This window comes from Chlamydotis macqueenii, chromosome 2, assembly GCF_036417535.1.
Source record: "Chlamydotis macqueenii isolate bChlMac1 chromosome 2, bChlMac1.mat, whole genome shotgun sequence".
In the NCBI taxonomy this organism is placed as follows: Eukaryota; Metazoa; Chordata; class Aves; order Otidiformes; family Otididae; genus Chlamydotis; species Chlamydotis macqueenii.
The window spans coordinates 49989231-50011241 of NC_141557.1; the positions used below are offsets into that span (position 1 = coordinate 49989231).

The 22011-nt window shown below is 40.5% G+C and overlaps 1 protein-coding gene across 1 annotated transcript in view; it reads left to right on the forward strand.

Annotated features, from left to right (window-relative positions):
• Positions 1 to 22011, forward strand: part of STAC (SH3 and cysteine rich domain) — a 76251-nt gene that overhangs the window by 25979 nt on the left and 28261 nt on the right. Inside the window, exons 3-4 of the mRNA XM_010126699.2 lie at positions 19218 to 19318; positions 21574 to 21655. Of these exons, the coding sequence (XP_010125001.2) occupies positions 19218 to 19318; positions 21574 to 21655 (183 nt within the window). The remainder of the gene's footprint in view (positions 1 to 19217; positions 19319 to 21573; positions 21656 to 22011) is intronic.

Genomic DNA, 22011 nt, shown 5'->3' on the forward strand with positions numbered 1-22011 from the left:
CAATGTGGTTGGATGTTCTATCAAAACTTGGTTTCACAAATATATACTGCAAATATAAGTCCTTCGCACTTCTGGCAGCTTCTCATGAAGTTGTAGGGAGATTAATATCATCACAAATCTTCACAACTCAGCAATACTCTTTCAAAACACCGCTGCTCAAGATGGATTGTTACTGGCAGCAACCTTTGCAGGGAGTAACTCAAGTTCATAAGCGCCCGTGCCCTTCTCCTTTGCTGGGCAATCTGTGTCCCGCCCTGGATAGAAAACCCCTGAAGCATAGCTAAAAGCTCAAAACACCATCTTTAACCCCACCTGTGATCCGAACTTCTTCTGTTCTCTTCTATCCTCTGAGAGCTTCCATTTTCTGTTCTGTGTCTTAGCCACTTCATTAAAGAAAGAAGCCTTTCATAATTGCTGAAGAAGCTAATGCAACATATTTTGTCTGGTGGCAGGCTGAGGTGAATTGCTGTGACCTCCTCCAGCACATCTTTGCTTGGAGGTATGGCAGAAAAGATGTTAAGAATTTTACCTTATGATGCCTTAGAGTCTAGATGCCCTGATTCTCATAGACGGATGTCTACTCTGTTCCTGTAATCCTCTCTCTTCGATCCTTACTGCAGTCATGCCTAGTTTCACTGTATTGTATTTTAAGCAGCATGGGAGATTTGAATGTTACTGTTTGCAGTTCAGTTAGTCCATATAAGTTGTGCAACTGTTGGTTATGGGGATGGCAAAGCAAAACAGGCAGCTTTTCAGGAAATCGTGTCAAGCCTGTTCCCAAAGAGCAGCCTGAAAATAATTCACTTCTGTGGCAGTAAATCATGGACTCCGTGGATGGTGTTCCGGAGACCTTTACTGTCAGTCAGCATTAGTCTTTTATAATTTATCTAAGTTACATGCGAAGTGCACGCACTTAATCATCTAATTCGATTGGTAGCAATATACTGTTCATGCGCCTTATGCTTCGTTTGGATTGGTTATAGTTTTTTAGTTGTCTTTACTATTTTTGCCTTTGGTATTTCCTTATCTTGTTCTAGTTGCTGTTTTTTTGTTATTGAGCAAGTGGTGTTCAAGGACATAGCTCAAATTTGTCAATATCAGACAGCTGTGCTGCACTCTCTGCCCCCACACACTTCTGTGCAGGGACTCCAAATTCACACTTGCAACATGGAGCCTATTTGTTCTCTCTATTTGCATTTTTCACGGGCAGTGACATTTGAGAGTAAAGAGTCTGTGGCTTTAAATTCCTTATTGATGAGAATAAAGGCTAAGACAGATACGTGTTTTGAAGACTAGGGGAAAGAGTCCAGGAAAATCCCGTCTTGACTTTAGATGGTTTCAATTTTACCACCAAGAATGATTCCAGGTTCACCTTAAATGGCTCTCTGATCTATGAACTAAGCAGCTCTGTTTGGTACGGGGCAGCGTGATGAACTGTGCATAGCACGAGCATGCAGCGCGCACTTCAGTCTCACTGGCATGGCAGAATCCCTCTGCAGCTTCAAAGCCAACAGGACACTCGAAGCAGAGGCAGTGGGCTCCCTGTGCTGTTCTTTTCACAGCAAAATTAAAGCAAAGGAATGTGAAACACTATCTTCCTACAAAAAGTATGTGCATCATCTCTCCTTGATTGTTACGCGCTATGAGCCGAATGTTGCCTTTGGGATGCAGCACGTGTGCTTGTTCATACGACAGAAGTACAGTCACAAGATGAAAGCCAAATACATGTAGCTGGTTTCAGCATTCAGAGGGAAGATGTTTACTAGGATCAGTATAATGCAAACGTACTCATTCAAATGTTTTTCATGCATGTCAGAGTACAATGCAACGTATTCAAAAGAAACTCTGCTTATTGGTTCAATTTCAAAAAATAAAACCAGTATTAATAGTGCACTTCATACTTCACATTAAAGACAGGAGTCAAAGTGTTCCTACTAACTGAACTAGACTGGGACCTCACTAAACAGCAGGAAAAATTGATCTAGAAGCAGTAGTTTTCTGCCAAATGAAATAAGGGAGAAAAATCTCAGATTGAGGGGAGTTCTGAGGAGTGCATGGAGAATCCATTTTACATTAATGGGGCCTTCTTGCAGCATCAAATGCTCAAATACAGTCGTCAGTTCTAATACTGAAGTCAAGAGCAAGAATTCACATAATTTCAGAGCAAATCAGTAGTACCTTGGAGCAGATTCTGTAGCCCTTCCTGCCACTCAGTATTCTGCCACTGTGCGCTCCAGCATTGGTTAATTTAGGATTGAGGATTCAGCTCCATGGTGGGTTACATATATTCCTAAATATATCCACACAAGAACATCCTCTCACAGTATGACTCTTAGAAACCCGTTCATTTTCTGTTCTCACTGCTAATATTTATTACTATTCTAATATCTAACCCAAAATTTCAAAAAAAAAATTGAAAATCAAAGTATCTTGTGGAATATATAACTAGGTCATTTTTTAGAAGACCCTGGGTTTTTTTTATTTTACATCACTGTGAAAAGAAAATCAAGTCAGAACACCTCTGGGTTTGCTTCGTGGCAATGTCCGATAAGGGGAGGCAAAACTGCCTCGCGCCACCAAAGGTAGAAACTATTAAATTAATGTTGCATCAGATTAGACAGTTAAACTGTGCTGATCAGAAGCAAGTTCTTGCTCTTCTTCAGTCTCTGGTGTGCCATCAGTCGTCTCTGACACTTTACTCTTGAAGAAAACATGATGTCAGTACTCTACTCTTGAAAAACATTGTGTATTTTAAAAAAATCTCCATCTGTAGACTTCTCAACATTCTACTTATTTCCAGTTCATTTCCTGTGCTGACTCACGTGGAAAAAATGTTATTTTCCACACATTCCAAGCATATTACATGCAATTAATGTATTCCCATCTAAGTTAAATATAAGTAGTATAGCAAAAAAGTAAGCCACTTTGTTTATAAAAATAGCTGACTTTAAAGTCAATCCTTTAAAGCTGTGTTTTAAGGAAATAGCTGCTCATTTATAACTGCATTATTTTATGTTTCTTTGTGGTTCAAAGATATACTTAGCAGTTTCAGTCCATACTTAACTGTGACACAGAATTTTAACCAACCACTTGTTTCATTGACATACATGTTGGGGTATCTTTGCCTGGAAAGACGTGCTAAAGGGCCACAAACTTTCTGAAAAACCAAATAAAATCTTGATCTGCAACGTCCAATAACAGTCAAAACCAAAACCTTCTGGATCATACCATTGCTGGCTTAGGTACCTGAGATAATTGCCCTGAGACCAACTGAGTTTCTGGTTTGGATGCAGATTCTCCAGATCTTTGCAGCTCTGGAGATAAATAACTCAGTACCTTGCTTCTCAGGGAACTAACTAGGTTCCAGTCAGAGAATCCTGTGGACAACAAGCAAGCAAGCAAAAAGATAAAACCAATGCTAAACCCCTGGCACAGTTTAAGTCCAGTCTACAGTGCTTAAGCAGTGAAATTGTGCTGTCCCTTCAGTATTGACTCGCTCCTACCACTGTCTGTTCTGATTTAGCCAGTCATTCTGGAGTTTCAGACAACCAAAAAATTTCCATGAATAATTCTTTCTTTATTCCACTGTGCTGCTGTGGCTACTAGAACTTTCAACCAGTTTTGCCCCCAAAGCTGTAATGCAGCATCCTCCCTAAAGCTCGGCTCAAAGTTGACAAATGGGCCCAGCTTTTCAAATGTGGGAATGAAAGAAGGAAAGAGATCTGGACTGGAGCTGTGGTCCCCCATTTTTGTTAGTCACAACCTCTTCTCTTAGACTATTAGGAACTGTGACTAATAAGTAATGGAAAAAACTCCATAGTTTGAGGAAGTGTTTATATAACTGTAATTTATGTGGATGTTTATTAAATATACCAAAATTTCACAGGAACTATGACACACCACTTTCTGCCTCCAGTCTGATCAGCTCCGTCATAAAAAATATTCTTGACTTTTTTTAAAGCTTGCTGCCTCACTCCATTAAGTAGGCGTTCTGGTTTGATTCAAGCCTGCCTTTATTCAGCATTATCCAGGTAGACAAGGATGCAATGAACAGTCACAAGTTAATCACCACTGCTTGGCAGCTAGACAAAGTAGAATTACTCCTGGGAAGCATAACTGCAACTGAAGCTGTGTTTCCAAGGCTATGGCAGTTTGGAGGACTCCTCCAGAGCTCTTAAGAAAAAGAAAAACAAAAAACAACAACAACAACAAAATTAAAAAAAAAAAAAAAAAACAACAAACCAGCTTTATTTACTGAGGCTTTTCTTGCAGGCTAAAGGAAAAAATATTGTAGTTCATTCAGTTCCCAGTCTGTCTGGCATCTCCCAGCCCAGGTGATCTTGGGGAAGAGATTCGTGTTGCCACTGCATCAACATAGGAGTTATCCCCTGTGCAGAAGGGTAAGGAGCTTCTACTGGGGAGGAGATGTCCCTGGAGCAGCTTGTGGAGGAGGCTTTGTGTCCACCTCTCCAATGAGCTTGTGCAGTCACAGCTAAACCTTCCCAGATCTATTTTTCAGATGATAGACTATTACAGTATAATAGTGGAGAGGTGTGTGGGGAGTGGTAAATGTTGTTTATTATTAATGCAAGAGGGCAGTTTCCCTATGGAAAGAGGTTTTCAAAAGCAGCTGAATTAAGCTAGCTTTGGTTTAGATTGCGAGGGAAAGAGGCACTTGTGTAACCTTGTCAGTGGCTGATAACAAGTGCAATCCCATATGTTATTAAATGGCCTAAAGTCCGTGTCTCTCCCTTCTCCTTCCCTCCAGTAAATACACTTCTGGATTTAGGAGACCGAGGCTCTTGCTCCAATTGATGCTGAATTGCTCTGGGCACCTAAATCTTCTAGCACTTTTGAGAGTCAGTGTGAGTGAAAATTACTTCAGTTCTCTATGGCCTGCTGTGCTACGGTTAGGAGAAACAAAAACATTGTATTTTTTAACACATATCTGAAAAAAAAATGATGCAAAGTAATAATTTTAAGATACCTGTTGGCTTGAAATTTAACCTGGCTTCTCCTATGATTTCTTCCTTGAGTTAATAATCTCTCCGTAAGCATAGATGTTCCCACTTTTGAGAGAAGCCCTGTAAGAAGAGCTGAACAAAAACCTTCCGGAAATATGAGGTTAAGTAAAGTACTGCATTAATCAAACTGTACCATATGCAGTTAGCTGTTGGTTACAGACTAGTCAGGTATAGCCAGTATCATCTAGACCCTATGAAAATTCCAGACAGTGGATAGTTCGTCTAATAGAATACATAAAGTGGGGATGAACAGATGGAAAGAGGTAGAAATACATATGGGATACATAATATAGGTGTGCTTCATCATTTCGCCTCCTGGTTTTAGTAAGCATAACAAAAAGTATCCAATTCATATAGCCCCACATTTGTAAAGTAGCTACAGAGAGACACACATTATCCCTGCATTATATTAATATTTTTCTTTGGTAATAAAGAGTTAAACATACTTTGAAGCAAATATTGAAAAGCAAATCTTTAGTATGTTTATCCTCTGGGAGGGCTTCCTCCTCTGAGATGAGGCAAGAATGTTATCAGTAAATTGGATAATCAGGAACTGCTTAGCTGAGAACAGAGGGTGGAAATGTATTTTAAATTCTAATTTGTCCTTGAACAGCATCAAGCATGTTTCACATTTGTTACTAGATAATTTTCAAGCTTACTGTAATTTCAGGGAAATTGATATTAATATGAAACTGCAATTAATCCTCAGTTAAAAGAGACTTTAAAGATGTTGACCAACGTTTACTGCCTGACTAGATGGAAAACAATTGAAAATAGCAGTATATCTATAGTCAGTATTTTAACGTGGTATTAGCCAAGATGATTTTGGCAAAAAACTACATTGAAAAACACGAAACTCCTTACTGTCTAGTGGCCATTGCTCCTGAGATCAGCTCTAGTAAAGAACATAATGGTAAGCTTAAGAATTGTTAAAGACCTAGGGATGAAGCAGAATACAAGGTTTGGTTTTTTTTATGTCCTACTATGTACTTTTCCTGAGCTCATATGGGACATTGGGTGTTTTCAGATAAACAAATTAAATGCATCTTCTTTGAAGCTGACCTTCTAGTAAAAACATTATTTTTCTACTTAGAGTCTTTGTCTAACAGAGTATCACTGTTATGTGGATAATTACATTGCCACATAGCTGACAAAAGCAGCATCTAGAAGGGAAATTATAAGGAGCCTTACCTTACTATAAGTTGCAGAAGCTATAAAATGAGGCAATTAGCAGAAATGCTTTTGCAAGAAATAGAGCATTGCCATCATGTAGAGTAAGAGGCCTGCCCACGGTTGCTTGTTACTGTCCTTAATATAGAAGGATGCACTTTCTGCTTTGATAATATGAATGCAAGTAAATGCAACTTCAGCAATTATCTTCTCTAAACTGCCTAAATTTTCATTTCCCAGGTATACACAATCTATGACATTTTTCCTCTTTAATATAAGTTTATCTCAGATGCTGAAAGATGCTGCACACACATGGACCCTCTCCCTGCCTTCTAATTCTGAAGACACGCTCTACATTTGAAAATTATTATTACATTGTAGCTTCCTTTATAACATACAGGCAATGATCTTGAAAAATCTTTAAATATTTTGTTTTGAACACTAAATTATTTCCTGCTTAATAGAAGGGTTGGAAGCAAGAAAGAAAAAAAAAAAAAGAGAGAGAGCAATATCTTCCCCCGACTCCCTGCAACAATTCCACTTTCCCAGCCAAGAGAGGGAATGGCATACAACTGGTATAATCCCTCATCCAGTGTGAACTACAATGTCCCTGATTGGCTTCTTCAGTGATCACAAAAGAAAGGTGTGGGAGGATTTAATGCACAGGAGGATCCCTCCAAATAAGGATTTTGGTGTATTGATGAGGGAACTTCTATTTGCAGTGCTAATATTGGCTGTTTTTATAGCTGCACCTCTCAAAAGTGTAGCAGTCTTTCATATCCCAAGACCTGTGACACATGAAACTCCCCATTCAGACTTTGTGCTGACCGAGGTCTTTTTTTTTGTGAAGCATGGGGATGAATTTTTAACATTGCTATTTGCTTGCAGAGCTCCATCATCACTGGGCTTTAAATGAGAGGCTGCTATGTGCAGCCTCATTTTGTTCCACCAGTTTGCCTTCTTCTGTAAGCCCAGGCACAACATATCAGCATCCTCAGGAGTTCATATGCACATCTATTTACAGCTGCAAGCTGAGATGTAGTCTGTCTTCCAGTGCTGGTTACAGCCAGGAAATATGGAGAGGTTACACCAAGGTGTTTGATCTCTTTTGCTAGATCTAGTCCATCAATACAGCTGAGCACAGAAGTCCATTTTCCATTAATAACCTCTGGCTGGGTGTCTCAGTCACCAGCCAGCAACTAAGCACCATGCAGCTGCTCGCTCACTCTCCCACAGCAGAATAGGGGAGAGAATGGGAAGGGTAAAAGTGAGAAAACTCATGGACTGAGATAAAAACTGTTTAATAATTGAATTTTTTTTAAAATAATAATAAATTGTAAAGAAAAGGAAAATAACAAGAAGAGAGAAATAAGAGAGACAAGTGACGCAAATGAAAACAATTGCTCTCACCAACTGACTGGTTCCCAGTCAGTCCCTGAACAGTGCCGCCTTCGGCAACCTCCCCTCTGTTTTTGTTGCTGAGCATGATATCACATGAAGTGGAACATCCCTTTGGTCAGTTGGGGTCAGCTGTCCTGGCTGTGTCCTCTCCCAGCTTCTTGTGCACCCCCAGCCTACTCGCTGGTGGGGTGGGGTGAGGAGCAGAAAAGCCTTGAATCTGTAAGCACTGCTCAGCAACAGCTAAAACAGCCCTGTATTATCAACACTATTCCCAGGAGATATCCAAAACATAGCCCCTTACCAGCTACTGTGAAGAAAATTAACCTTACCCCAGCCAAACCCAGCACAACGGGATAAACAGTCACTGAGTATGACAGATCTCAAATGTCACCAGAATGGAGGACACAGGATGGTTTCTCTTGGGGAGCAGCAGACAAGCAATAGCCTCTGATGAGCAGTTGTTTTCTGTAACAAACTGATGACACAGACTGGAAGACTGAACTGCTTCTGGTGTTCAGAGTGGTGTTCTCCAAGGGCAACAAAATCTTTGTTAGCTGAAACAGAGATTTTTTTGAAGAGCAACAGAAAATTCATCACTTAAAACGTTGATGGGGTTTGGGTGCATCTCTCACAGATGCTCTTTCGAAATGTCCCATCTGGAAATTTAGATTGTTTCTTCACCTAAGAATCAAAAATGATGCCGAGCTCTTGTCAAGGGTGAGACAGTATAAATGCCAATGTAGAGAGGATCTGCACGCCAGATTTTACTGAAGAATCAGTGACATTACAGCTTTTACCCTGCTTATTCTTTCTCACACTCCCTCCCTCCCTCCCTACCTGCCTGCCAGCATGTCATTCCCTGGGTCTCCCCTTCCCTGCAGGAAGGTCACTGCTGACCTGGGAGGTTGGGCAGAAAGTCGTGTTTGTTCCTGCCGTGACACTGCTTGCTTACCAGTCTCAGACCAAAGTCCCTGAGCATCCCCTGGCATTGATGTCCATGGCTTCCTCATTCCCAGGATCTTATCCCATTTCACAGACCTCTCCCCAGGCCAGGATCTTCACCACATTCTTTCTAGGCTCCTTTCTTTTCTCCGAGACCACTTCTTTTCAGGAGCCCACCTCTTCACACCAGATCTTATTTCTGGAAACCAAGCTCCCACTTCCTCCAGTCTGTGCATAAGAACAGCACATGATCAGCCTCTTAACTACTGAGTCGATCCCCTGTCTGTTAATTGGAAGATTTGGGATGCATCACTTTTGTTTAGTCAAAGTGTTATCAAAATTTCCAATCAGCCCGTACTGGTTACAGCTAGCAAGTAGGCCCCTGCTTGAGAGTCCAGGAGTTCAATTTTGGACATTCACCCATGCACATACACGCGGTTATCTGCTGCCTGTTTGTGTTCAGAATGTCAGCTATTTTTTGCCATGACAGCTCCTAAATCCAAATATGTGCATTGACCCAGCTCCCTGTTAGTGAGATCCAACTACATGCCAGCGCCTTCTGACATGCAGATCTATCTTTTTTCCCTCCCTCCTCACATGTCTCCCCACCAAATCATGCTTTCAGTAACTTCTCATCAACAGCTCATGTTGCACTGGAAATCATCTTGCTAAAAGCAAGGTTTTCCCATTAATTTGGCTAGACTTTTGTCATAGGCTCTATCATTGTACAGGCCAGACAGCTGTAGCTACCAAGCCTGTTTGCTACCCCTATAGGTTTCCTTATCTCTAATAGTGGTAACAAAATTATGGTCAAAATTTTAATTAAGGCTTTTGGACAAGGAACCATGTTGTCATGCTGGTGCACACCACATGTGTAGATGAGAAAAGACATGGCTTGAGCTGACCTGGCTTGTTCCAACTTGAGTCCAGGGTGAATTCAGATAATGCAAATACTTTCTAACCGTGGACAGTTTGTGAGTGAGGCATTGAATTATTCCTGTTGATAGACAAAATTTTAGAATACAGATTTTTTGTATTTTTGGTTTAGTTATTTGAATATGAATATTGAATAAGGTAAGATTTCAGCTTACTGTCCATATGTTTTAAGTCCCCAGATTCGCTCCAGGCAAGTATTACTCTTTTTACATTGCTGAGGTGCAGAAACTTCTGTACAATCATTTGACAGAAGTTTTTCTTACTCGTTTAAACAATAATTGATACCATCTGGAAGTGTACTTGTAGGTGTGTGTTAAGCCAGTACTGCTATGTGTCAGGTACTAAATTCTTTCAAGTTGTAACAGGGGAGGTTGAGACTGCCTCTTTGAGCAGATGGCAGTAGTAAATGAAAGTGGTTTTCTGTCCAACTTAGGTGATTTCACTTAAATGAGTAACTTTTTCTTCAAAAAATAGTTTTTAAAAAACTTGCACTTCGGCTGAAAGGTTTCATTTGAATGTTTTTCCACATTTACCATCTCATTTTCTGTTTTCAAAACTAGCATGGAAAAGAAACTGAAACACTTTGTTATAAAATGTGATTGTAAAAGTCTGTAAAGGAGCAACACATTGTGACTAATTGTAAAAATAACTTGCCTGAAAACTGATCCCACCTGAAAACTAGAATAACTGCCCAGTTAGTTACTGTGGTGCCCTGAATCATCTCTAATCTGAGTAAATCATGCTGTCACTTACGCTTCTGATTAAATCTTCCTCTGCTACAGGTGATTTAAGGGAAGAAATGGCTTTGGAGCAGAAGCCTGTGTGTAATTATGTCTTGACCATGCACTAGATTTTAGGTGGAGGACGTGTAGTTACCTTCTGTTGCTCGACTTTCCAGCTACATCACTGGCTACTGTGAAATGGGCAAAAGAGGGAGGGAGAGGAATCATGGCCATGGTAAGTCACACTTCAGCTTCTATTCGAGGCCCATTGCTGCAGGTGCTGCCCATCAGTCTGTGCTAACAAAGATCAGGGACAAAGCCAAGAGGTTGCCCTGATGAGGGAGTGGTTTTGGTACAGGAGGAAAGAGCCAAAAACCTCACTAAGTTTGAAAGAGCAGAAAGCCAGAGAGCTACTAGCTATTTACATATCATGGATTTTTTTAACTAAACCTTTTATAGTCCTAATTGATTGTCCTAATCTTCTGGCACATGACAGCCGGTCATTTCCAGCCCGTTGATGATGGAGCCTTGTAAGCAACAGGCAATGTTAAAAATCCATTAGCAGAGTACGGAGGATATTAAACCTCTTTGCTAAGGTCAGACTGTTCTTTTGTTCTGTAACTCTTTTCCCACATTTTCAGCAAGCCCAGAGCCCTGCTCTTCATTTTGCAGTATAGTTTTTTTTCAAATATTGTTTTTCCTTTTTCCAAGTCCTCTATAATTGTGCAAGGCCCTTGAAAGATCAAGATTTCAGGACCTATGAGTGACTCTACAAAATTCAACTGCTTTTTCAAAGCATCTCAAAACACACAAAGAGGACTGTAACTGGATAGCTTTTCATTTCAACATGTGTAAGAACACAGGTACAAATAACCTGAGCCTGCCAACATGGAAATCTTGTTTGAAATCTAACTTTCGCCATCTTCATCTCAAGAAGAGTTACTGAACAGACTATGTTTAGTAATATTACTGAGACTAAGATCAGCCATTGATCTCTGCTTGTTCTCCTTTGGGACACCACCAGGTTCAATTTCTCCTTGTTGCCTTGTCCCTGTTCAGCTCCGGTACCATCATCATCTCTGGAGCAGTTTAGCTTCAACTCTGGTAGGCAAGTCTATGCCTATTTTTTTTGAGCTATTTTCCTTCTCAGCAAAGCAACCTGCTGCAAAGATTTACAAGCACAGGGTCAGCAGTCTAGAAAATTGTCTAGAAAAGTAGGTATTGAGATATCAGTGTCAGTTTGTTCAGAGAAAAGAACATTAGCTATAATTTATTGTGTTTGATTTTTAGAGGACTGGGACTTTTTCTTTCTATAAAAGTTAGCTGTTAGTTTATTTATCATGGCATTCTAGCATCTTAATTAACATTTAGATGATCAAAAACCTGAGCTGATATTTTAAGAAGTACGGAGGTGGATATTTCCTTTCAGGGACAGACATTTATAGCAAAGCTGCTGAATATGTGAAAAATGCATTGCAAAAAACCTCTTGTGGCCAAACTTTTCAGCACAGGGCAGTGAGTTTCATCCTCTTCTGTTCACCAGATAGCAAGAATGAGAACCACTTTTGCACCAAGAGACAGGAAAGGCCTATTTGCATTTTAAGTAAGGCTGATTCTTCCTGAACCACAGAATAAAAGGTCTGGCAGAATTGGGAGTTCTCTGTCAGGGAGTTACAAAGTTGATTTGCAAGAGGAATAAAGGCATTTCCTCTTGCTGATATGTATGATTTGAAAACATGAAGTTAGAAAAGACTTTATTTTAGCAGGGCTATTTTTCTTCTCTGTAACAGCCTTGAAGAAAAACGTGCCTATTACTGCCTCAGTTTTTTCTCAGCATGGCATTTCTAAAGAAAACTATGTCACTAGGAAGTCAGTTCTAATTTTATGCACTGTTTTGTAGCCTGCCTACATACAAGGCAAATTTTCTTGCTATTTAAACATTGGATATTGTTATGGGGAAATTGGGTGGGGTAGCCACTCAAATAGACCCACACCTCTCAGTGACATATAACCTAAAATTTTCTAATTTGGCAGGATAGCAGGAAAGGTACCCTTGTCAGCTATCAAGTCCTATTCGACAGAACATAAATATACAAGTCCCAGCTTCTCCCTACACCCTACTTGATTTAGACTGAAACAAAGTGGACTCAGGGGAATGGGGTCAGCCAGTCAAGGTGTCAGGTCCAGACCCAAATGGAGGGGTTCCTCCTCTAGCTCCCACAGGCTGTTGGACATCCCTGTACAGTGTACTCTTATCCCAAGGAGCTACTGATTTAACCTACCCAAAACTCTGCATATTTTGAACTCACAGGACAAGGGATAATGGTTTCAAAATAGAGGGAGGTAGATTTATGTTAGATATTAGGACAAAATTTTTTACACTGAGGGTGGTAGAACACTGGAACAGGTTGCCCAGAGAGGTGGTGGATGCTCCATCCTTGGAAACATTCAAGGCCAGGTTGGATGAGGCTCTGAGCAACCTGATCTGGTTGGAGATGTCCCTGCTTCTTGCAGAGGGGTTGGACTAGGCGACATTTAAAGGTCCCTTCTAACCCTAACCATTCTGATTCTATTATTTAACTGGGGGGGGGGGGGGGAAGACCAAAAAAAATCCACTTAATAAAGAGTAAAACCTTTGAAGTTAATCCCGTGCTGCCATTATTAATGAAAAATTGCCTAAATAAGATTCTTGCCTAGGTTTCTCTGTGTATTTTGAACTTTTTCATCCTACACGTCTGTTATTCATGCGTAGAGTGCCTTTGCCACAGTGTTCAAATGACTGTAGACTATCTAGTCAGGTCAAAAGAGAAGAGTACCTATAAAGTGCAATTTCCTTAAAAAAGGAAAATTGGTCCTTTTGCATCATCAAAATGACAATGCCAAGAGCTGCCATAATACATTTATCTGTGGGCCAGTTAGGAACAATACACACCAGACCACGAAATTATTATGTCCTCTTTTTACTACTTTTTTTGAACAATTCATTCAGTCCTATATTTAGCAGTGAAAAGTGCACTGGGAGGATTGCTAATAGTACTGGTAATTTTATGTGAGATGAATATTTGTGTATCAGTCAATGCACCTAGCAGCTGTGCATCCATCAACTTGAATTGATGGCAGGCATCAAACAGCAGTGCCTTCCAGCAGTCAGCCGTCTAGGGTGGCTGGGGAAATCCAGGTTCAGGCTCTGATCTATAACTTGCCTGATGACCAGCTGAGGATCTGTGCCTCTGTCCTCTTCATGCTGTCAGCTGGGGCAGGCAATGGGGTCCCAGCACTCGTTAAGAAAAAGAAACAGGAGGGTGCCAGGTACTAGAGCAGAGAAAGGGGGCAATTCCCAAGGTGGCAGAAGACACCTGAGAAGGCTGAAGGCCAAAGAAGAGCAAGCAAAGGGATGCCCAGCTCGTCCTTACAAATCTAATGATTTTGGGGAATTAGGTTCAAGATTTTTAACTTTAAAGATGGGGATGTCCTGTGTAGAAAATGCTATTCTCTGATCTACCCACAGCTCTCGACTGAGCCACAGCAGGGGAAGGAGGAGGGTGAGTGCTTGTCCAGCAGCAGCCAGCTGCGGGGGCAGGAAGTAGCCATAGAGGAATTTTTTAAAAATAGTCTCCCTTTCAGCATCAGAGCTTTTAAGCAAAAAAACAAATAACTGAAAATGAAGAAGGAGGCGGGAGAGGAGCTTGCACAAAGGCTTAGAGGTGACTGCAGGGGCACCAGTGCCTTTTCAGGGACTTTTCTTTCTCCTTCTAAGGTGACATCCTAAACACTTCACTGCTACAATACTGGCCCAGCTTGCTTAAAATTCTCCGTTTCCCATAAATTCTGGCATGGAGACAGCTTTCTGGTGACAATTGCAAATGCGCTTGGGGAGAAAGGGGCAAGACACTCATTATTTTTATCAGCCTCCCACAGTAGAAGTTGAAGTTCTATGGAAAATATGCAATTTTAAATTTATTTGTTTATGAAAGCTTTAAATTAAAGCTATTTGACTGGCATGTTCCTTTCAGATGGAACAATAAAAAAAATAGTGGTTTGGGTCTTAGCTGGAGGTAACAGTTTCTCTGTGTGTCTTTCCCTTCTTCTTTCTCTCTTTTATAGACCTGAATCTTTTTATCTTATCCTTTTTTTTTCCCCCCACATTAACATAAGTGCCTAATATAGTTATCTTTATACAGTCAGTATAACGTCATGTTGTTACCAACATTTGCAGTTTTCTTTTGAATTTCTCCAGGCTGTAGGGCTTGTTCTCCCTCTCTAGCTATTAATCTTATGTTGAGTCTTGAAACAACAGGCAAAAAGCATCAGCCAACAGTGCTTCGGACACAGCTGTGCTGGCCAAGAGGATGATAAAGTTTCCCTCTGCATCTGTGACAAACATTATTCTCATTTGCATTCCTTAGGATAAGTGTCACTTTCCTGAAATGCAGAGTAGTTACTAAATTACTTCTGTAGGATAGACAGCCATAAAGACTTGGAATTAAATTCTGCCCTGTCTCCTCTGTCTCTCTCTGCCTCCAAATCTTCCCATTCATCTGTATTGAGGTGTTCTGTTTCGATTCATGCTTCCTCCAAAAAAAAGGCTTAGATTTACAAAAGTGATGCAGTGTGTCCTTTTAGGAGTATTTGGGGTCAGAACATCGGAACAGTTTAAGATTCAATTTTCCATGGCTATTCTGGAAAACCTAGCCACTTGTTTAGATATTCAAATGGGAGCTGACCCAGTCATAGAGTATTTCTAGCAAGGTGTTATTAAACATGACCTGCTTTTCAAAACAATGAGTCCTTCCAGTGCTGAATGTCTGCATACATTAGCTGGTATCTGAAGAAAATTACTGTGGCAGAACCTCATTTGTAAGGTTATTTAAGAGCTACTCAGGTATCCTGACATGAAATTTCCTCATTTGCTTCCAGCGAAACATTGTTTCTTTCATCAGTTTTGGCTTTTTCATTTGCAAAAGGATATAAGCTTTTACTGAATGTGAGATAATTAATGGATATATTGATACATTGGACATAGAGAACGTATGCACACATGAATGTGTGGTTTTTTTCCTATATGAATGTCATTACAACATTGAAAGGTATGTTTATGGCACTACGAGTCAGCTAAACATGTCCAGTACTTTCCATTCTAAACCCTCAGTTTTAGCAGCATGCAATTTTTACAATTTAAACACCAACATCTGGGCTAAATAGTGCCATACTAGTGACACTTCTAACAAAGGGTCCATCAAAGCTGTTAGTCCCCTCCCTCTTTGAACAAAAAAAAACCAGAGAAAAAGTAGTTAAAGTGCACCAAGTTTAGTTTAATTGCTAAGCCTTTAGTTCCTCTATTTCTAATCCACCACAAAACAAGATGATTCCAGATGGGCTAAGACATTTCAGTGAGTACTTTATACCAATAGCTTCCAGCTGTGCTTTAAGGTTGGCATAGGGGAATATCTGCTAATGTGAATAGATACAGGCTGCAATCAGGCTGTCAGCTATTTAGAGGAGCAGGAAGTAAACAAAAGAGTGATAGTGAGGCTTGCAGATCTTCAGAGTATGGTAAGTGGAAGTCTCTGAGGAGGGCATTTTAGTATCCCGAACTTCACTACTTTTGCAGGAACATTGCCCCTTCCAGATACCACTGTGGCCATCTCAAATGTGAACTCTCTCCTTACTCTTCCCCTTCCCCATGCTTCAGTCTACAGAAAGATTAACTCAGTGAAAATAAGCACACCACAGAGACTCTTTCAGCTTCAAACAAGCTGTGGTACCCTATGGCAGATAAGTGAAATGATACCAATTGCCCTCAAATAGTCTGCCCCATTGTTGTGTTGCTGATAGTACTATTATTATTATCAACATCATCATTTTTTATTTTTAGTCATTATTACCACTTATTTTCTACTGTTTAATGTATGTTCAGACCAAATTCCTGACTTTCTCAGGCACTCTAGGAGAATTTATTGGCAAATAATGTTCCAATACACTGCTATGCCTTGTGTGACTTCTTTAGGCATGATGAAATACCTCTCTTATACCAGCATCACTGTAGGACTCTCACTGTACTTATTCAGCTTTACATAACTTGTTTGCAAGATCCATGTTCTGCCTTGCTTTTTCCCCGTTTCAAACTACCATGATGCCTTCCAAAACCAGCCCCACTCAGGCGACTGCAAAGTCAGCAACCTTGCATACGTGGGAAGCCAAAAACTCATGCAATGGGTCAAACTCTGGTCTTATTTACACCTATACCCAATGTGGATCTGTTCTTCCCCGTGGCTATGCCTCAGTTCTAAATCTCATGAACTTTTTGGTCAGATACATTGCCAATACGTAGTTGCCTAGCCTCTGCACACAGTTTTAAAATAGCTTAGGCATGATTCTCTGAGAGGAGGTTTGATTTAGTGTGATGGAGATCAGAAACTGGAGAAGAAAGAATTATCCTGAGGAAATTAAAAAAAATTGCATCTTGTAGAAATAGAGTTTTCAGAGCTTGAGACATGATAGTTACGTGTAAATACAGAATAAATGCCGCTTCTTTAAGCATTTTAGTTATTCCTCAGTGGGAGGCAGGGAGATACATGCAAATTATCTCCAAGTTGCCTAGACCCACAGCAAACCAAGTAGTTAGAAATGATGATGAATTAAAGATTGAAGCTTTTGGTAGTTACAGGGAATTTCAATTTGATTTACAAAGAGATCTTGTAGACTCAAGTGTGTGACTGAAACACGTTTCCTCTCTTTGAAGCTAATAGTTACCTGCCTACAAGTAACAAATGGCATTCAGCAATATAAATATATAGTGTTACTCTTTTGTAATTTATTGTCTTACTCATTTTCACATGACCACAGTTTTTTGTTTTGAAGAAGTTGAATTTTGTTTTTTGAAAGTAGCACAGACACTTTGCATTGATTTTGTGTATCGTTTGGATGCAGTTAGATTGACAAGTGTATCTTCTGTGATCACATGCTTGTAACATATAAGGACCAGGACCAATCTACACCTTGTAATGTTAACACTAAAATGGCTGGAAGAGTGTAACACAGTCAGCAGAAAGGGCTGTGGAACTGACTGCCCTTTCAGATGAATCTCAGGAATAATGTGGTAAAGCAGGTAAGAGTTATGCCAGTACAGACCAGCGTGAGAGGAGAATTAGACCTAGGGTAAGCACTGACACTAACTGACACTGTTGTATAGGCAAAATATGATGTTGTTGTCCTTTTTCTCAATCCACTCTATAAATATTACCCCCAAAAAATGTGGAGGAAGTTCTGTTTTCTCACTGTGTCAGTAGCTGACTATCAGGAAGGGTGATTCAGCATTTCATCATCAGTAATAAAAGCACAAAGCTGCAGAAGTCGATATTGATTTGAGCATGTGTTATTGAAAAGCAGCTATAACTGAAAAAAAAAATCCTCACAACACAGTAATCCAAGTGCAACCCACAGGAAAAAAAAAAAGAAAAAACAACAACAACAAAAAAAAAGAAAAAAAAAAAAAACCAAGGATGTGTTCCTCTAGTAAATCCTCTATTTGCTAGGAAAAATGACCCCAGGAAGTAGGGTAGACATCTGCACATACCCAAGCAGTGAGGCACTGTGCATCAGCTAAGCCAAGAGGGGCCGGGCAGGCCACAAGCAGGGAGCAGTCACTGACCCCAAGCCATGGGAGTCCCTGGAGTGCACCCCACACTCAAGCCCATTCACTCCCCATTTCTCCAGCAGTCTCAGGAGGATGTCGGTTCCCATGTCCTACAAGAAGGGCACAAGTGAAACATCTGAGCCTGGCTCACTGCAGCTGCCCCCAGCTTCTCCAGCCCGCCTCTATTTGGCTTGGAAGTGGCTACACTAGGGACCTCTTCCCCTGAAAGTGGTCCTGTCAATGCCTGGGTTTTGTCACTGACTTGATGAGCCCTTCCCTGAAGTGCTTCTTTCAGACGCAGCATTTCACTGAATGAAGTCAGCTGCAGTTACATGGCATTAACTACTCAAATAACCAAGAGCTACATGAGTACTTTCAGATGCAAAATCCTTCTGACTAATACTCCTATCATGTCTGACTAATGAGGGCTGCTTAAAATGTCAAGGGTTTTTTGGGTTTTTTTTTTTTACTACCTTGTTTCTTATTCTCACAGTGGATCGTAATGAACTGACATGTTGTTTACTCATTCCATTTATACAGTCCTATGGGGATAAAAGAGTTGCTGCAGCTTAGCTGTTGCTGCGTGGTTTAGGAAGTCTTACGGGTGTATGAATAAGAGTGACTGCTCCTACCTGGAAGCAAACAGCCTCAGCTCTGTCGTTTAAGAGTAGGTCTACATTAAAGATAACACAGATCTACAGTTGCCCAAGTGGGAGAAATCTGCTTCTGTAAGACAAAATTTCTCCTGGCGCTCCCCTACCTGTGGCATTGAACTTTTCCGCTGCCAGTGAAGGAGAGCAAGGTCAGACCCATGGCATCCTCATTGCCCCACTCAGGGAGGTGCAAGGAGCCCTTCCTGCACTCTGTGAGCACTGGCCCAGGGAGGTGAGAGCAGCGGTCCCTGGGTGCATGGGTGTGCTCAGCCACTTCGTGTGTGCTTGGAACTCCCTCTCATCCTCAAAATGCAGCCCACCACTGATGGCTTGGCTCCCCAGAGCAGCTCCAGAGCCTGAAAGCTCCTTCAATGTCTCCCTCAGCTGTGCATGGCTCTCATGCCAAGCCCTTTCAAAATAGCAAAGGGATTTTCCTTGATGTTCACGAGGCAGATATCACTGATAAGACTATCATACAACAGAGCATAATCCAATATGTATCTAAAGGCAGCAATAACCTAGGAAAGAACCTGGGGGAGAAATGCCTAAAATGGAGAGGCTGTAAAGAAAATGCGTGTATAAATGTACATTCAAAAAAAGTAGGCAAGGCGAAAAATGCTGTCAATATTTACTCTACTGCAACTGACCTCCCCATCAGTTCTTTCAGGTCGTTTGTTAAATGCACGGAAACTATTGATTTTGTCTAATTAAATTATTTCTATGCATTTCACAGGGACAAACGCTAAGCATGGGCTGCGCTGTAAGGCTTGCAAGATGAGCATCCACCACAAGTGTGCAGACAGTATTGGACAACAGCGTTGCATGGGCAAGTTGGTAAGTGAACAGCTCAGGGCAGCAAGTGCAATGGGAAGCACCAGCTTGTTCTGGAGCCATTTGCTTTTTGTGTGTGACCCCCTGGCTGGCTTTTAGCTGATGCGTTTACAGAACTGACACCAGGTCTCTTTACTGAGGTGGGAAGAGTAAAGGCAAGTGGTGCCCTGTTATCAGTTGGGCAATTGCTACTTCTCAAAAACCTGAACAAAAATGAAACACAAATCTGCTCTGCTTTGTGTATGTGAAAATAGTTATATAGTCCAAATTTAGTTAATATCAAAATTAATTCATTTGATTTAAACTGTGCTTGTTGTAGCATAAATCTCTCAAGGAACACTATAAATTAGTCAAAATATTTCAATGGAGTTTAACAAATGAAAAATCCTTCAAATTATGTTTTATTGGTCTTTCCACTGTTAGAGTTTGAAGAAAAAATATAATTAATGTTAAAAAAGAAAACCAAAGGATATTTCATAGTGAGACACTACAGAGTTTGAAGCATTCTCTCAGTAGAGAGGCTGGGAGGAAACCTGCCATTGTATGGACACAGCACCTTAGTGCCTGGGTCACTTTCTGGGCAGCAAATTCTCATGATTAGCAAAGGAAGGACACTGTATTTGAGATTATTCTAACCCAACTTGATTGCTTTTATGGGAATATGGTACTTTCGGAAAAAGAACTTTGAAAAATAACCATTTAGAATATGAAAACTGAATACGTATATTCATGTTTCAAATGTTCTCAGATCTGTTGCAACCTGAAGGCACCTGAGAAAAATATGAGTTAAAATCAAAGAGTTAAATATGTTAAATGATGAAAAAATGCAAGCATTGACTTCAAAAGGGCTAGAAAACCCACCTTTCACTGGAAAAGTCTTTTCTCTCCAAGAGTATTCAGTGAAAGCTATTGTTTATACACCTGAGGCAAATCTTTATGCATTTAAATCATAATCGTAGCCCTGATGTGAAGCATTCTGGTATAGGAAGTTGGTCTGTGAAGAGCTGAATGATGTCATTGCAAGCCTTGGACAAGACAAATATTAAATCACGTGAATTGTTTCATGTATTTCTTGATTCCAGTCAGATTTCTTGGTCACTAGTTTACAAAAGAAGAAAGGTAGAGGCCAAATTTACAGCAAGAAGTCATCCAATAAAGTCACAGGAGTTTTGTGTGCTCGTGTTGTGTCTGAATCTAGTTTGGGGACAAACCAAATCTGGGGAATCTGTAATTTGTTCTTCTAAGAAACCAAATTTGTCAATCCCTTTATTCCTTCTAAATCTATACTGCAGCTTATTAGCAAAAGAACTGGTTGTCTACTGGTTTTTTATTTATACTGAACATAGGATACAGAAAATATGAATATCCATGAGACTTTTCCACTTCTCACTGTGACTGGAAGTTCTCGTAGCCTGCAAAGATTAGAAATCTGAAAGACCATTTGTGAATCTCTAGTACCTTGAAGGACATTTCCAAAGACTTAGATGTTAGAACCTTCATTTTGGGTGCTCAGCCTTTGCCTGAGCTATTTGCTAGCTGAGATAGTAAATAGAGAGGTAACAGGAATGTTTAACCTTCTAAGATTGGTTGGTCAAGTGGTATAAGGCGCCATTACTGGCCATTTTGTGGTATTCTTGAATGGTATAGCTTGAGTTGGTATAGTGCATTTTTCTACAAATTTACATTGAGGCGACATCTGTTGATGACATGGGGAGCTTTTTGACCTTACAAGACAAAAAAAAAAAAAAAAAAACAGTGGAAGCTGCAGTCTGTCAGCAGCAAATCTTAGAAAAACCTACAGAAAAGATCTAAATTCCTTGGGTTTCACAAGTGTATATGTGGGAACGTGAGGATTTGGAGCTAGGGTGGAGAAGGATAGTCGCATGTTAAGCAAATGCAAAACAATGCAAATTCACATTACATAAGAAGAAAGGGAGAGCGAAACTTCCCAGAACCTCTGATTCAGCCCTTCTGCTGCAATTAATTAGTGCTACTTTCGTGTAAGAAAAAATAAAGGGGAGCTGAAAATGAGCCCTCCTTCCACATGGATACAAGAAATTATTTTTTTCCAGGAGAAAAATAAAAAAAAAACCAAAAAAAAAAAACCCCTGATCTCTAAACCCCACAGTGACTCAACAAGAGGTAAATTTCCATCCTCGCCATACTGTTGCGCCATTAGCCAAAGAGCTGAGGTTATTTCTCCTACGCCAGTCATGGCAGCAACGCACTTCACTTGTTTTTGCTTTCTCTCCCTCCAGCCAAAGGGATTTCGACGGTACTACAGCTCACCACTACTCATTCATGAACAGTTTGGCTGCATCAAAGAAGTGATGCCTATTGGTAGGTTTTGATTGCTTTTCCCTTCAGTCTCCCTTTGGCAGTCCTCTGCAACAGCAGCAGCAGACTTCCAGCCGTGGTATTTACCCTCAGCAGCCTTCCAGCTCCTTTCGGTGACTGGATGTCCTTCTGCCATCTCAGGAAAGGACCACTTCAAAGATACAAAGCTGGAAGAGGAGAGGGTGTGTTTATTGTGCGTTTCACTCAAAACCCCATACATATAACCTCTTAGCAATTATCCTCTTTATAATAACAACTACCTCAGATCAAAGTAGGAACTTGAAAGGGAGGAAACACTGGAATATTGAGGTAAAGTTCTGAGCTGGGAAAAAAAAAACAGATAAAAGACATTAAATCAG